Below are 16,629 nucleotides of genomic sequence, written 5' to 3'. Positions count from 1 at the left end.
CTGGTGCTGTGTGGGCCTGTCCCCAGCGTTGGCTCCCCCCCACCCCCATCCGGCGTCACCCTGCTTTCTCGTCTGCTGGCCTGATCTCACGTGTTCCTGCCTTCAGCCTCTGCAGGTGCCATGACTCAACCGCCCCAGGAGGGCTTCGACAGGAGCGTGGAGGAAGCCCGGCAGTGGATGAAGGCTGTGCAGGAGCGGCTGCAGGTCAACGACAACACCCAGGGGCCCCGGGCGGCCCTGGAGGCCAGGCTGCGGGAGACCGAGGTACAGAGACCGTGGCTTCCATAGCCCTGGGGCCTCGGCCGTGTCCCTCCCTCGGGCCTCGTGTTTCCTGACTCTTAAATGGCAGGGGCGGTCCAGGCTAGTGTCTCTCTCAAACTCTGACGTGTTTGAATCTCCTGGGGATTTGGGTTTGAGGGCCGATTCTGACCCAGGGGGTCAGGGTGGACCCCAACTCTGGCATGTCTAACACGATCCCTGGTCCTGGGACCACACTTTCATAGGGAGGGGCTAGAGGGGCTTTCTGGTTGTCCCGTCCTGGCAGAGGGACCTTGCGGCCGGAGGGGGTGGGGAGGGTGATGGGGTTGGGGGGTCCCCAGCCCAGTCCTTCCTGCTGCTTCCCGGCTTCCCTGGGCCGGGTCTGGGTGGGCCCAGATTGGCCTTCAGGAGGGTGGAGAAGGGTTCTGCCCCGTGAGAAGTGACCCGTCAGCTTCTCCAGGGCCAGGGTCTGGCCTTGCTCCCCACCTGGCACGAGGCAGGGCTCAGGGCGTGTGGTGCTATGCCTACCGGAAGTGCTGGTGTCCCGTGCCTGGCCCGGCATTATGGTGCCCCCATCCGAGGGCATCTGTTTCAGGCCAGGGGGCCAGGGGGCAGAACCTGGGTTATAGGCTCCATGCTGCTGTGAAAGTGCTGTGTGACCTCGGCCAAGTCCCTATCCCTCTCTGGGCCTCCGTTGCCCACGTGTAGGCAAAGCCATGACTTATGCATCTCTGGGGTCACACCCATTGGGATAGACAGCTAACAATGGTCGCTTTTAAGGGGGTGGGGAGACCACCTTCTCGTATACAAACTGATCTCCTGACCAGGCTAGAAGGGGTGCTGGCCCCACACCCAGTGTCCTGCGTGCTTTCTTGGGTGTGCTGTCTCACTGATTTTGTGCATCTTATTGAAAACACCTAATCCTCTTTTCGGAAACAGTCAAAATGAAGAAAATTTGTATCATCTTTTCAGGGCCGATGGTTTAAGGCTCACAACCACGTTACGAAGGGAGAGCCATGGTCTGCATTTTATGCATGGGGAAACTGAGTCTCAGAGAGGTGACTTGTCCACGTTGGAAAGGTCTCCGGGTGGGACATTCCAGCCTGGAATTTGAGTCTTCTGATTCCTTGTTAGATGGGCTTTCTGCTTCCCTGCCAGGACACGTGCCTCTCAGATGATCGGAGACGGGCGTTCACAGTAAAACCGTGCCCGGCAGGGCAGAGAGTGGGGGACCACTTTTAAATCATACGGCCAGAGGCTTCCCAATTGGACAGTGGAGTGAGCAGAGAACTTGGGACTCTCTGAGGCAGCCTGGGGCATCAGGCCTCTGGGGACAAGTGACTTTATTGCTGAAGCTGAAAGACAGACGAGGTAGCTAGGCTGGGGGCCGCAGGGGTGAGGGTGGAGAGGAGGGGGCTCTAGGCGGAGGGAGCAGCAGAGGAGAGAGACCAAGCAGGTGGGCATGGCCCGAGGCAGGTGCTCAGAGCCCCAGCAAGGCTGGGTTGGGGTAGCACCAGCCATCAGGCAGGAGCCGGGGACAGGGCCAGACGGGTGGTCAGGGGTCAGAGGGTGACGGCCTGGAACACTGAGCCGGGGAGCTTGGATGTCGTTGCTGCGACAGGGGGATGGTAGGTTGGAAACTTGGAAGGAAGGTCGGGGATTCAAGGAGAGGAGTTGGCGGCCCGGAGCCCCTTCTGTTGTCGGACTTGGCCTCGGTCATCATCCGCATTGTTACTGTCACCAGGAGGCATTTATCAAATGATTGGTCCCCAGAGGTCAGACGGAGGGGACCCGACATTCTTTCGGCACCTGTTTGTCACGTGCCCAGGGCCGCACCGTCAGCTTTCATGTTGAATTTCACAAAAGCCCTGTGAATGTGGTTTTATGGTCCCTAGTTTTCAATAATAAAATGTGATTCCTAGACGCGGTGATGGGCCCAAACTCTAGGAACCGATCTTGTCAGGACCTGAGCCCAGGGCCGAGTCCAGAACATCACTGGCCATCCCCGTGGGGGGTCCTGGGGCAGTGGAGACGGCGAGGTTCACTTTACTCTGGGGCTCACAGCATAAAGGGGAATGGGGGATTATACACAAAATCCAGGCCGCACAGGATCTCGTGATGTTATTGATGTTTATTCTCCTCCTCTAGAACCTTCCGTGGCTCCCCATTGCCCACAAAACTAAAACCAAGCTTCACCTGGCACCAAAGTCTGCCACTGTCTACACCACCCCATCTTCCTCAGCTGTCCCGGCCATCCCATCTACCAAGCACAGATCCTGTCCTGGTGGCAGACAGCCTAGATTTCCTGTCTGTAGGCCTCTGCCCTGTGCTGTTGCCTCTCCTTGGGATGCCCTCCCGTTTGCTTGTGTGTCTGTGCTTGTGAAATGCAACCCTCCCCCTGCCCCCAAGCTCTGGCCCCAGCTCCTGATAGTCTGTGTCCCGGAACACCACGGCCCTGCGTGTGTACTTGCTGTTTCAAGGCCAAGGGTTGCTAATCCCTTTGCACCTTGCACCCTTCTACCGGCAGGCCATTCCCCTCCGGTGGTGGGTCGGGCTGCAGCCGAGGCAAGAGTGGTCCTTGGGAACAGCCCTCGGCCAGGCCAGGGTGGAAACCGGAGGGGAGCACGCCCACCAGGGACTTGACTCAGAGCCTAGGCGGAGGGGGTCACGTCCAGGGGCTCCGCCTCTGGCTCTCCCATGGGGCTCCGGCATGCTATTTTCTGGGCCTTGACATTTCAAAACCAATTTTGCAATAAGAAAGAAAACATTTCGCTCCTGCCATCTGGTGAAGGGAGCGTCTGGTGACTTTTCCACCTCTGCAGTTCGCGGGGCCTCACTCTGGGGTCGGGGTCTCGTGCCGCCCCCCACCCCCACCCCAGCTCAGTGATGTGCGTCCCGGGTGACCCCTCTCCAGAGTGGCCGGGATGTGAGTCCCCATCCAGCTCTGACGCCGCATAGCTGCGTGGCCAGAAGCGAGTCCCGTGCCCTCCTGCGACCTCACTTCCTAGCTACAGAGTGTGAGCAGAGCCCTCTCCCCCCTGCGTACAGAGGGGCTGTTGGCGGCTCCGGGACCCTCGTGGTGGGTAGTGAAAGCCTTCTGTGAAGGGAGACCGGGAAGAGGGTTGCTCCCGGGGTTCGAGGCCCCACCGTGGCTGTGGCGCCTTGGGAGCGTTTCTGGAGCACCTTGGGTTTCAGCTCACTGGGGGTGGGGCGGGGTGGGGGTGGGGGCGATGGTTGCCGCCTTGCAGGAGGGACGGAACATGGGGGAGAATGACTTACTGGTGCGCTTGGCAGAGTGCGGGCGCCCTGGCAGAGCCGGTCCGATGGATGGGGTTATTTCTTGCGGTTTCGATGCGGGGACACGCGCACGCCGACCCTCCCTGCCCGCGCCCGGGCCTCCCGGAGCCGGCCCCCAGGTCCCAGCCCTGCACTCGGGGCCCGGCCTCAGCCAGGCTGCTTCCTGACCGGCCTCCAGGCCCCTCTGTGGCCAGAGACGGGCTGCCTTTCCTAGGACGTGGCCTCCGGACACAGCCGTCGCTCAAGCCCCATCTCGAAGGCTTGCGCGTCACTAAGGCTCGGTGCCGACGCCACCTACTGCCCACCAAGCCTTGGATTTCCCCACGTCCCTCACTGGAGCTCCAGTAGCTACTCCGTGGTGTCGGTGGCTCTGTTAGTCATTTGTGCTCTTCTCTGCAGACCCCGGCACGGCCTGCAAGCGCTAGGTTCCTCCTGGACCCCCGTGCCCGACACAGTACCCAGCATAGTACCCAGAATAATATCTAGCATAGTACCCGGCTCAGCTCAGTACCCCATCCAGTACCAAGCATAGTACCCAGCACAGTGCCCAACCCGGTACCCAGCACAGTACTGCACACAGTACCCAGGGCAGTGCTCACCTCAGTACCCACCCAGTACCAAGCATAGTACCCAGAAGTGCCCAACCCGGTACCCAGCACAGTACTGCACATAGTACCCAGGGCAGTGCTCAGCTCAGTACCCCGCCCACTACCAAGCATAGTACCCAGCACAGTGTCCAACTCAGTACCCAGCACTGTACTGCACATAGTACCCAGCATAGTACCCAGAATAGTATCTAGCATAGTACCCAGCTCAGCTCAGTACCCCCTCCAGTACCAAGCATAGTACCCAGCACAGTGCCCAACCCGGTACCCAGCACAGTACTTCACATAGTACCCAGTGCAGTGCTCAGCTCAGTACCCCACCCAGTACCAAGCATAGTACCCAGCAGTGCCCAATTAGGTACCCAGCACAGTACTGCACATAGTACCCAACATAGTACCCAGAATAGTATCTAGCATAGTACCCAGCTCAGCTCAGTACCCCACCCACTACCAAGCATAGTACCCAGCACAGTACTGCACATAGTACCCAGCACAGTGCCCAACTCAGTACCCAGCACAGCACTGCACACAGTACCCAGTGCAGTGCTCACCCCAGTACCCCACCCACTACCAAGCATAGTACCCATCACAGTGCCCAACCCGGTACCCAGCACAGTACTGCACACAGTACCCAGTGCAGTGCTCAGCTCAGTACCCCGCCCACTACCAAGCATAGTACCCAGCACAGTGTCCAACTCAGTACCCAGCACAGTACTGCACATAGTACCCAGCATAGTACCCAGAATAGTATCTAGCATAGTATCCAGCTCAGCTCAGTACCCCACCCACTACCAAGCATAGTACCCAGCAGTGCCCAACTCAGTACCCAGCACAGCACTGCAATAGTACCCAGCACAGTGCCCAACTCAGTACCCAGCACAGCACTGCAATAGTACCCAGCACAGTGCCCAACTCAGTACGCAGGACAGTACTGCACACAGTACCCAGTGCAGTGCTCACCCCAGTACCCCACCCACTACCAAGCATAGTACCCATCACAGTGCCCAACTCAGTACCCAGCACAGCACTGCACACAGTACCCAGTGCAGTGCTCAGCTCAGTACCCCACCTAGTACCAAGCACAGTACCCAGCGCAGTGCCTACCTGGTCTTGGCTGCACTGATGGAAAGCCCTGACTAACCCCCTCCCTCCGGCTTTCCTGATCTATCTTTTCTTCTCTCCCCAAAGTTTTCCCTCCATCCACCCCCCACCTGACTGTTGCCCTCATTGGCTTCTTCCAATCAGAATAGTTCTGTACCCCGTCCCAGCTGGCTTGTCCCTCCTGCCGAGCACTCCTGGATCCTGCTGGTGATCAGCTCTAAAGGAACCTCACACCAGCCGAAGAGCGTAGTCATGACTGCGGTGAAGAAAGGTGGAAACTACTTCTGGAAAGCTGGATTTGCCAGCGTAGCCACGGCCTCTGGCCTCCTGGCCCCCCGGCCGCCAGCAAACATCCCATTGGTTGATATTTCGGTTTGGGGGCAGATGTTTCTGCTTTGGGCCAGGTAGGGCTTGGTGTTCTGCCTGCCTTTGGGGCTGGCCGGCTTTTCTGTCTCCGGCAGGAAAGCAGCAGACTCACTCCCCTGCGAAGGGCAGGGAGTTGGGCGTCTGCCGTGTCTCCCCCGTCCGGCCTGCCCGTCTCCGAGCAGGAGTCAGGAGAGCAAGAGTCCAGAGGCCTAGAGGAGGTCACACAATCAGGAAACGAGGCTTTGGGAAAGGGGCCGTTGTCCTCATGGGGACTTTCCAGGCCCAGCTGGCTCCCTCTGGGTGTGGCGGAGAGAACGAATTCAGCTTCTTCCCCAAAGCCGTTGGCTCCCTAGATTCTGGATTCTGACTGAGCCTCCTCTGGACAGCAGGCGGAAAGGAGGCCTCTCTGGCTGCTGCAGAGAACAGCCCTGCAAAGCTCAAGGTTTCTGTGGGTTCCCAGCACCCTTGTCCGTTAACTGCGATTTCCGCGGCGTGCGTCTTCCTAGCTTGGAGGGTGGGTCTGCAGTCTGTTCCTCAGCGCTGGGTGTCAGAGATATCAGGTCCTTAAACTGAATGTCGCGGGATGGCAAGAAATTCCTCCCCAGCCGCCCTGTGGGGCTCCCGCTCCTGAGTGGTGTGAAATGTTCCATGCGGCGGGTGGGGAATCTCGCTCAGCCCACAACATCCCGCGGTGGCCCTCGGACCTTTGGTCCACACTAATTGCCATAGTACCTTTGTCTTCTGCATCGCTGCCTGTGCTGAGCGGCACTTGGGGTCTCGGTCGGATTCTCGTCGCAGCCGTGACCCTGCGGGGTCCTGCTACATCCCTCCGCTCGGCCGGGCTCAAACAACAAACAAAACGGCTTTCCCCTTCTTGGGGTATCTCCCCGCTCTCCACTCTCATCTGCCCCCCACCCCCAAACACACACTCATAGACCGCAGAGAGCCTGTGTGGAAGGAGCTTGTTTAATGTCACTCTGATGACACAGGTAGGAGGGGACGTCCCTCTCTACCATCATCGTCGCCGTCATCGCTAACCAGTCTCACGTGAAGCAACAGAAAGGATTGACACCCTTGCTCACTCGCACATCTCGGAAAAGGATCTACACCTTTTACACCCCACCGTTTACTGAGTATGCTGACACATCGATGTTTTAACGAGCTGTATTTTCAAAAATGAATGTTAGAACCCTGTGGGGTAGACAAAGCAGGCATTGTTATCGCAATCTCACGGTAAGAGAGGGAGGCCCAGAGTGGTCAAGCAACCTGCCTGGGGTCACACAGCTATCAATGAAGCAGCATTTCGCTCCCCCCTCCCCCACCCCTGCGCCATCCACAGAGAGGGGTCAGAGACGGCCGGCCCACTGGGACTTCATTCAGGGAAGGCTGGCTGCCAGCCTCCCAGGGAGACAGGCTGGGGAATAGAGCTTGAACTTCAGGCAAATGTGCTGTCAGTAAAGAGGGCTCAAAGGTATGAAAAGACGGTACTGAGAGCGAACACTATTAGTGTTGGGCCAGGCGGTGTGCCCAGGGCTCTCTCGGCTTCGCGGAACGTTCCTGGAACCCTGGGTGGTGTAACTGCCCTCTTCCCCCATTTCATAGGTCTCGCGAATCGAAGTGCTGTGACAAAGGTCAGGCAGGTAGGAGGGAATGGCTCTGGAATTGGAATCCAATTGTACTTTTCTTACAGAGACCACGCTTGAGTTGCCAAAGAACTAAATAACGGCAGGTAATAAGGACAAGAGCTGATGTTAATCAGAAATATGCCACTTGCTAGACGTTGGAAATTCGTGTTGGTCCTCCCAGAGCCCGAGGCCAAGATGAGACTAAACGCACGAGATGTTTGATAGGGAAACTTCCACGAGAGACCAGGTTGGGCGCCCAGGAAGGCTGGGAGGGGTGAGGTCAGCCCGACGCGGGTCTGACCCCCAATCCAGGAGATCAGGGAGTGTCTGGGACCGCGGTGTGGCTCTGTGGGAGTCTGGCAAGGCCGTGGGGCCTCCTGGACCAGTCACCCATCAGAGGAGCCCGATGCCACGGGGGAACAGGCCTGCCTTCCTCTTCCTGCTTGGTCACTGGTGGGAGCAGCTGAGGGAGCAAGGCCTCGGTGCGAACTGCAAATTCAGAGAGAATTCCGGAGCCTCGGCTGGGGCCCTGGGTCAAGCCCACTCCCTGCAGTAGACGTGAGAGGCAGATTCTCACAGCCCCACACACCGCGACGTGCACCTTGCGTTTTCTCATTTATTTATTTATTTTTTTAATTTTTTTTTTCTTTTTCAACCTTTTATTTATTTTTGAGACAGAGAGAGACAGAGCATGAACGGGGGAGGGGCAGAGAGAGAGGGAGACACAGAATCGGAAACGGGCTCCAGGCTCTGAGCCATCAGCCCAGAGCCCGACGCGGGGCTCGAACTCCCGGACCGCGAGATCGTGACCTGGCTGAAGTCGGACGCTTCACCGACTGCGCCACCCAGGCGCCCCCTTCTCATTTATTTTTTAAAAAATGTTTACATTTATTTATTTATTATTGAGAGAGAAAGAGAGAGCACAAGCAGGGGAGGGGCAGAGAGAGAGAGAGAGAGAGAGAGAGAGAGAGGGAGAGATAGAATCTGAAGCAGACTCCAGGCTCTGAGCTGTCAGCACAGAGCCCGACACGGGGCTTGAACTCACAAACCCAGCGAGATCACGACCTGAGCCAAAGTCGGCCGCTTCACCGACTGAGCCACCCAGGCGCCCCTACGTTGCATTTTCTCACTTAATACTGAAAAAAACCTGGGAGCTCGGTACTATGAATAACCCCATTTTACAAACGAGAAAACCGAGGCCAGGGAGATGGCGAGACGTGTGTGAGTTCACACAGCCGGAAGCGGCCCAGTGGGAAAGGGAAGGGACTTTCGCCAGCAGACGGCTCCACGGTTCTGGGCTCCCCTCGTCAGTGCCTTGCTTCCGACCTCAGGGCCTTCAGCTGGCCACCCACGGTCACAGGAGAAAGCTGCAAGGGCCACCGTTCGAACCCCAGCCCCTCTGGCCTCAAAGTCCCGGCTCTTTCCATCACGCCACCGTTAACGCCAAGGCTCTGCCTGCTCGTGGCTTTGTCTAACCCCCGGAAACCGGCCTTTGTGTCCACGACAGAAAATATGCCAGCTGGAGCCGGAGGGGCGCGTGAAGGTGGACGTCGTGCTGCGGGCGGCGGAGGGCCTCCTGGCGTGTTGCCAGGACGGCCAGAAGCCCGAGATCCTGGCCCAGCTGAAGGACATCAAAGCCCAGTGGGAGGAGACGGTCACCTACATGACCCACTGTCACAGGTAAGGCGGCTGGGGACCCCCGCCGGGCCTTCGCAGCCTCTGTTGACCCTCCTCGTCCAGCACCGCGCTGTCCTGGGGCCTCTACCCCGGCGACATTTCTCCGGTCCTGGAATTGCTGGGAACAGGATGTTCTCTTGGGATGTGCGCCAGCCCTGCCTGCCTCTTTCTAATTATAATCGCGCTTAATGATGATAATGGCAGTGGGAGTCCATCAGGTTTTGCTAACACTAAATTCTTAGTAGACTCGCCATGTGTTCGTCCCCCAGCAGAATGGCGGAGTGGCCCTGTTGCCTGGCTGGCGACGTAGCCTAGATCCTGTGCTGCCCCTGAGAGCCAGGGAGGGATGGGGGGTTAGGCAGACCTGAGATTGCTGCCTGCCTGCTGTGCGGCCTTGGGAAAGTTACTTGAGCTCTCTGAGCCCCAGGCTCCTCATCTGGACAACGGGTATAATCAAGCGTTCGATGAAGGCTGTCAGGAAGACAGAAGAGGAGAAGCAAATGTCAAGAGCGAGGCACAGTAGGGCCCTCAGGGACCAGCAGCTGCCAGGACCCCCTCCATCGCTCTGAAGCCAGAAGGTTGAGTGGCTGGGGCGACTTTGCACTGTGCTTTCTGCTTTTCAAACCCTCTCACTTGGAATTGCAAAGTCGTTTGATGTGGGCTGGAGAGATGGGGCCGTCTCCCTGTTATGGACGGGGAAACCGAGGCAGGCGAGGAGGCAGGGTTATGCAGCAAGCTCATGGCGCCTCTGGAACCCACACGTAGGCCCCCCAGCCTTCTGCCCCACCGAACAGCCACAAGCCCCCCAGACACTATGGCACTGTGTCGATTATTAGACACACTCCCACCACACTGAGGTAGGGCCCCGAACCTGGAGGGTCGTCAAGCTGCCCAGGTGACCCTGAGGCCCAGAGAGAGTGTCATTTCATTGCGCTCCTGCCCACAGCTCCCCCCCCACCCCCCCACGAGTACTGGGGAGGGGGCCGCTGCCCGGCCCTGGGGCCAGGTGGGCGGGTCGTTCACGGCCCCCTGCTCTCTGTCCACAGCCGCATCGAGTGGGTGTGGCTGCACTGGAGCGAGTACCTGCTGGCTCGAGATGAGTTCTACCGCTGGTTCCAGAAGATGATGGTGGTCCTGGAGCTGCCCGTGGAGCTACAGCTGGGCCTGAAGGAGAAGCAGTGGCAGCTGAGCCACGCCCGGGTCCTGCTGCACAACGTGGGCAACCAGGCCGTGCTCCTCGACCGGCTGCTGGAGGAGGCGGCCTCCCTGTTCAACAGGATCGGGGACCCCAGTGTGGACGAAGATGCCCAGAAGAGGATGAAGGCCGAGTACGCCGCCGTGAAGGCCAAAGCCCAGGTGCGTGAGGCGTGGGGGGCTCTGTCTTCACCTGTGCGTCCATTAGCCGCCTGTCTCCCCGTGCATCCATTATCCACCACTGTCTACCCATGTAGCACGCGAGAGGCCCCTGGCTCCACATTCTGAAAGGCGATTAGTCTTTCCTTTGTTTTGTTTTGGGTTTTGCCCCAGAGCCCGCGCTGAAACCCGAACTTCTTTCCTGGATTGTGCGTAGGGGGAGATTTTTTAAGCGGTCCTCTGAGTTATCAAGTTCAATTATTAGTATCTTGCAAAGGAATTCTAATCGGGTTTTTATGACACTCACCGTTCTGTTTCGCATCGTGTAAAATTTGCCCACCTTCCGGGTATGGGTTATATCTGTAATCGTTCCGAGTGTACGTATTTTGCAGTCTCCGTCAGATTGTTCGAGTAGCTGAAGTTTTGGAGCCTGACGCTGCAATTTATCGGGTCTCCTGTCGTGGTGGAGCCTTAGGGCCTTTGCGGTTCTGGGCTGTGAGCTCGTGCTAAGCAGGACTTTATCTGCAGACCCCCGTGGCTGGGGCCTGATGCTCCGAGTGGCTGGCGTTTCCCTCAGCCAGGCTCCCCCGGGAATTCACCTTCATGGTTCCTGTGCTTACATCAGTGTGTTCTTGACTTGGGGATTCCTGCGTCTGAACTTGAACCCCAAGCCAAAATTATGCGAGAGGCCCCACACTCTGAAAGGTGATTAGTCTTTGTTTTGTTTTGGGTTTTGCCCCAGAGCCCGCGCTGAAGCCCGAACTTCTTTCCTGGATTGTGCGTAGGGGGAGATTTTTCTAGTTCATCCTTTGACGGTGGGGGACGCGGCCCCTTGAGGGTTCTGCCTTTTTGCTTCTGGGCCCAAAGCCTTACTTCCTCCTCCAACCGGAGCCTTAAACCCAGGAAAGCCTCAAGCACACAAGTGAGTTTAGCAACCTGTAACATCTTTGCGTGTCGTCCACGTGACGTCACTTACCTCGGTGTGTGCATGTAAACAACGCTTGTTAAATTTTATGCAGCCGTTTTGGCCGTCTATCGTGGAAGGGTGCCCAGGCTTTCTAGTCTGCCATGTTGCTGGCTCCTTTGTGATTACAGTTTAAGGGCAACAGACCTGTAATGGACAGAGATCTGAGAATGCACTAGCAAGAACAGGACTCTGGTCCTTGCATGCTTGGGAAGGGGCCTGGGTTCAAGCCAGGCTCTGCCAGCTTTCCAGCTGTGTGGCCTCAGGGCAGCTCGCCCTACCTGCTGGTTCACAAGGGAGTTCTTTGAAAACTGGCACCTGGTTTCCCCACATAAAGGACACCTCGGCCCCCAATAGCAGTGAGAACCAATAGCAACAACAATGGAGCTTTGAGCAGGTGCTCAAAGCTGTTTATTGAATGAATGAGAGCCCCGCCCTTCAGCTTGGAGGCTCACGAGTCCCAAGCCCCGTCCCCCCCCCCCCCCCCCCAGGGAAGCATCGGAAGGTTCTGGGGGCAGCTGTGCAGGGGCCAGAATGGACAGGCAAGGCGGGTGTGGACTTTGGCTCTCACATACGCAGCCAGCTGGCCCTCACCAAGTCCCGAGTGGCAAGGGCAGGCTTAACAGCGATTCTTTCTCCAGGTCGGCCCCTGGGGCCGGGCAGAGAAGGTGTCTGCCCCCGTGGCCTCATTGTGACTTCACAGGAAACAGGTGCACCTGTCAATCAGCAGAGAGCCTTCCGCGAAATGTGCGGAGGCTGGGAAATGGAAAGTAGTTTGGCCTGTGTGTGTGTGTGTGTGTGTGTGTGTGTGTGTATACATGTGTACACGTGTGTGTGGAGGGGGCGTGCCAGGGGCACCGGGTGAGCACCAGTCCTGGCCCACGTGTGCAAACGATCACCTCAGAGATTCTCACAGTCGCTGCTAGGGGACCCTCCCCTCGCTGCGTCCAAAAAATCATAGACCTCACAATTCTTGTTGACGACTGCTGTCTTTTCCAAGTCTCTTCGTGTCTTTGACCTCGTTTGGTCCCCCCAGCCTTCTCGTGTGGTGGAGAGCGAAGGTTTCGAACTGGGCCCGTTTTGCGGACCTAAAAAAAAACCCATGTAAGTGGCAGATGCCATTGTCCCGCGAGAGAGACCCAGAAGTTCTAGGCGACTCGCAAGGTGGGGTCTTCCCTCAGTGGTGCCTCAGGTCCTGTCCCCTGTGCCCGTCAGGGAGGAGCCCGGACCGCCCGAGCTGCTGTGGGTCCGGCTGAGAAAGTGGAAGGCAGCAGTGAGTGGGCAGTGTGGAGACCCTGGAGGCGGGAGCACATTGCTTCCAGAGGTTTCTAGGAGGCGGCAACCAGCTCGCAGGGCAGGAGAGCGGGGGATCCAGAGTGTAAGGACGGCGTGAGTGCATTTTGCTGGGGAGAAGAGCCACAGCTTCCTTCAGATTCTAGAAGGGACCTTGACCTTCAGAAGACTGAGGAGCTACTGAGAAAATCTAACTTTGGCGTTGCCCTTAACGAGATGTAACTGCCAACCCCACGGTCCTCATTAGTAAAATGGGGTAGAGCCCCAGACCCCAAGCCCCGGGTCACAGCCCCTCCTGCCAGCCCTAGACAACAAGAGAATGCTCGAACTCCATCCTAAGCAGGGTAGGGAACTCTGCATGTCCGCTGGGGCCCCCGAAGAATCTCCGTGGCCCAGATGCCTCCTAGTCACCTGCCTCGGACATTTGATGAAGGCCTCACCTTGTGCGAAAGGCTCTCTCAAGGCAGATAAGATGGCCATCCCGAAGCAGGCAGCTGAAATCCCCCAGCCCAGGGACAGGACTGGGGCCATGTAAGAATCCCAGGCATCCAGGCCTGTCTCAGGGTGGCTCTCTGTGGTGTTGCCTTAGTCCGCTCAGGCTGCCGTAACCAAACACCATAGACTGGGGGGCTTAAACAACAGAAATTTATTTCTCACAGTTTTGTAGGCTGGGAAGTCTACAAGGTATTGGCAGAGTCGATTCCTGGTGAGGGGCCTTTTCTTGCTTTGTAGATGGCTGCCTTCTTCTTCTTCTTCTTCTTTGATGTTTATTTTTAAGAGAGAGAGAGAGCACAAATGAGGGAGGGGCAGAGAGAGGGAGACGCAGAATCCAAAGCAGACTCCGGGCTCCGAGCTGTCAGCACAGAGCCCGATGCGGGGCTCGAACTCACGAACTGTGAGACCACGACCTGAGCTGAAGTCGGACCCCTAACCGACTGAGCCCCCCGGGCACCCCTAGATGGCTGCCTTCTTGCTCTCATGGTGGAAAGATGGGGACAGGGGACAGTAGGCTCTCTTCTGTCTCTTCCTATAAGGGCACTGACCCCATCATGGGGACCCCACCCTCATGACCTCTCGTGATCCCGGTCACCTCTCAAAGGCCCCACCTCCAAATACCATCACATTAGGGGTTAGGACTTGACCCTATGGATTTAGGGGACACAGCTCAGTCCGTTGCAGACCTTGTGTGTATTAATACCTTGACTTCCACCAACGAGAGAGCCCGTTTCAACATTTCTCAAGCTAGTCAACGGGCCATTGTGTTCACCTCTGAGAATCCACTTTTGACTTCCGATATGTTAACTAGCAAAGCCTCTGGTGTGGAGGGGCACGGGAGCCCAGGAGCGCCGTGGGGGCCACCTCCGGACCCGTGGCCTCTGTGACCACCCGCGGCAGGGAGATCCGAGGACTAGATCAGCGGGCCAAGCCCGGGAGTGGGGGGGACAATAGGGCTGTGTCAACCCCAGACACTGAGAGTCAAGAATAGAGCAGGCTGGCCGCCAGTGGGGTCCTGTTGGTGTACTATGAGTGTTTTTAATCCACCAGGTACGTTTTCTGAAGGGCCAGGCACACAGCAGCCTCCTCCTCCCCCTCCCTGCCTCCCCTGGGCGCCTCTCAAAGGAGGCGGGTGCGTCTGGCATCTGGGCCATGAATCAAACCGGCCGGCGCAGGCTTGCGGAGACATCAGTCCTCGCCGCCCTTGTTAATTGGTGGGGTTTGGACGTTCCCGACGACCCTGCCCGCCGCAGATGGTTTCGTTGTTTGGTCTGATGAGGGCAGGTGGAGGACCCCCCTCCCCGCCCCCAGCCATCCGTCACCCCTGTCATTCTGCGACGTGGCCGGCCGGCAGCGGCTGAATTGTGCGCTGTGATCGCTACGCCTGGCACGGGGCTCGTCTGGACGCCTGCCCTGCCGGGCCACGCTGCTCTCCGAGGGCCTGCTCACGATCACGGAGGCTTTTATTTACTCTGGGCTTCCCGAGTGCTGGCACCTCATCGCTCACACACGGGGCCGCCGGCCAGCGCGTTCCGGGGGAGCCTTTGCTGCGCGACGACATCTATCACCGGCAGCGTCGACCAGGGGCCCGGCGCCTATTCTCTGCTTGTTATTCCTGACCCACTTCGTTTCATAAATGAGCCTTTCCCGGGGACGGCGGAGGCTCTGGGAGGGTTTGGACGGACGCAGACAGCCCCGCGGGAAGGGGGGGCCGGCGCGGGAGTCGCGAAGGAGGTGGCGGTGGCCTCTGTCTCTTGGTCCGTGCTTGGAATTCAGACCCCGCGGGGCACTGCTGTCGCTGCTCTCCGGGCCACGCTCCCCTGAGTGGGAGGTTCCCAGCTCTGCGCTGAAGGACTCGGTTCCGTGCCTCGGTTTCCCCATCTCCAAAGCGGGGATGTCTTCTCCTCCCTGCCATGGCTGTTGCAAATTTAAATGAATTAATCCATGTTTTCAGGTTTGGTGAGGACTTTCTCAAAGGGCAGGGGAGGCATGTACGAAGAGCGGGAAAGTTTTCTGAACCCGCGTGTCTGTCCGCGCTTCCCTTTGGAGCACTTTTGACCAGGTTTTGTAGTAGAGGCCAGCGAACTCCTGGACGCAGCCTCCTCCCCGGCTGAGAGCGGAGGCCAGCTACTGATGGCCCGGGGGCCAAATCGAGCCCATCTCCTGATTTTGCGTGGCCTGGGAGCCAGAAATGGTTTCTGCCCGCTTAAATGGCAGGAAATAAAACGCAGAATCTTCCAGGACATGGAAAAATGCTATGAAATTCACATTTCAGTGCCCATATTTCAGTTTCACTGGAACGCAGGCCTGTTCTACGTGGTCGCGTGTGGCAGCCTGTGGCACAACGGAAGGAACGCATCACCGGCTGCAACAGAAGCCACATGGTGGCTAAAGTCGAAAACGTCTCCTCTCCACCGCCAGCCAACCCCCGGACTAGAGCAGTGGTTTCGGAGTTGGGCACCTGCCATTTAACTCTTGTCCAGAAGGCCCTTCAAGAGCTACGTGACCTCCCAGCCTCGGCTTGGACATCCGTGTAGCGGGAGGGCTTGGCATCGTGGTGACGATTAAGTGTGAGATAGCTTGTCACGCTCCCGGCACGTTGGCAGGTGCTTGGTAAATGGAGGTCCTCCCTTTCCCTCTTCTTGACCCTCCTTGAAAACTTCCCTCCAGCGGCCACACTCAGTGTTGAATCTTCCTGCCCTTTGGGAAGCACTCATTCACAGAGCCTGGGGGGGAAGTCAGCCTGGTGTGTAGGGAGCTCTTGACTCTCCCAGCGGATGGGGAGGCATGGACAATGCCAGAGGGAACCACAGGACAAAGGGAAGGCTGCTAAGTCAGCCTGGGGCAGCGGGCCAAGTCAGAGAGGCTGTGGGGCCCGAGGTCAGCGTGGCCGGGCAGAACTGCTCCCTTGCCCACTCGAGCTGCCCAGTGCGGTTCCGGGGTCACATGAGTTCTGACTCATTTGACTCCACTGCGCCATAGTGAGGTGGGGTTGTTATTAACCACACGTACAGAGAGACGCGGGCACGTAGCAGGCCAGGGTTCAAGTCACGGGCAAACCCTCCAAACCCAGGGTGTTGACTGCAAGCCCACAGCCACATGGCGGGGTCCTGCCCTTGACCTGAATGCTGCAGCACTTGGATCCGGGCCTGCGGGCAGCGGGGAGCCATGGAGGGCTTGAGAGAAATGGTGTTGCGATCAGGGGTGTGTTTGAGAAACGGTTCCTGGGCACACAGGTCTGATAGAAGGGGCATTTATTTCTCAGATGACAGCCCCGCTCGGGACGCCATCTTGCCCCTGTGTGGCGAGGACTAGAGTAGGGTTGTCTGAAAACCGAGGTGACTCCAGCCCATGCCACCAGCAACGCCGCACCCGTGAGGAAGGGGGGAGGGCCTCCTGTGTATTTGCATGCGCTGCACACACCGCCGGCATGGGGCACGGATGCCATTGGCCCGGTCTGGCCTTCTGGGTTTGAATTTGGTCCTTCCCTACCCAGGTGAGCTTGGGCAAGTGCTTTCTGAGGCGCCGCTCTGTGCCTCCGTTTCCCCATGTGTCAAACGGGGATAATAATGGTGCCACCTGATTGGGTGGTCAG

At 58.1% G+C, this 16,629-nt stretch overlaps 1 protein-coding gene across 3 annotated transcripts in view; it reads left to right on the top strand.

Annotated features, from left to right (window-relative positions):
- The window catches only part of SYNE3 (spectrin repeat containing nuclear envelope family member 3), a 90,458-nt gene that overhangs the window by 35,002 nt on the left and 38,827 nt on the right, over window positions 1-16,629 (top strand). For all 3 annotated transcript variants that reach the window (XM_047863841.1, XM_047863840.1, XM_047863839.1), the window contains exons 2-4: window positions 107-264; window positions 8,760-8,932; window positions 9,976-10,285. In XM_047863841.1, the coding sequence (XP_047719797.1) occupies window positions 121-264; window positions 8,760-8,932; window positions 9,976-10,285 (627 nt within the window). In that variant the 5' untranslated portion in view covers window positions 107-120. The remainder of the gene's footprint in view (window positions 1-106; window positions 265-8,759; window positions 8,933-9,975; window positions 10,286-16,629) is intronic.

Source organism: Prionailurus viverrinus, chromosome B3, assembly GCF_022837055.1.
Source record: "Prionailurus viverrinus isolate Anna chromosome B3, UM_Priviv_1.0, whole genome shotgun sequence".
Taxonomy (NCBI): Eukaryota; Metazoa; Chordata; class Mammalia; order Carnivora; family Felidae; genus Prionailurus; species Prionailurus viverrinus.
The sequence above is the reverse complement of the archived record's forward strand: the minus strand, read 5'-3'. Positions and strand labels throughout refer to the sequence as shown.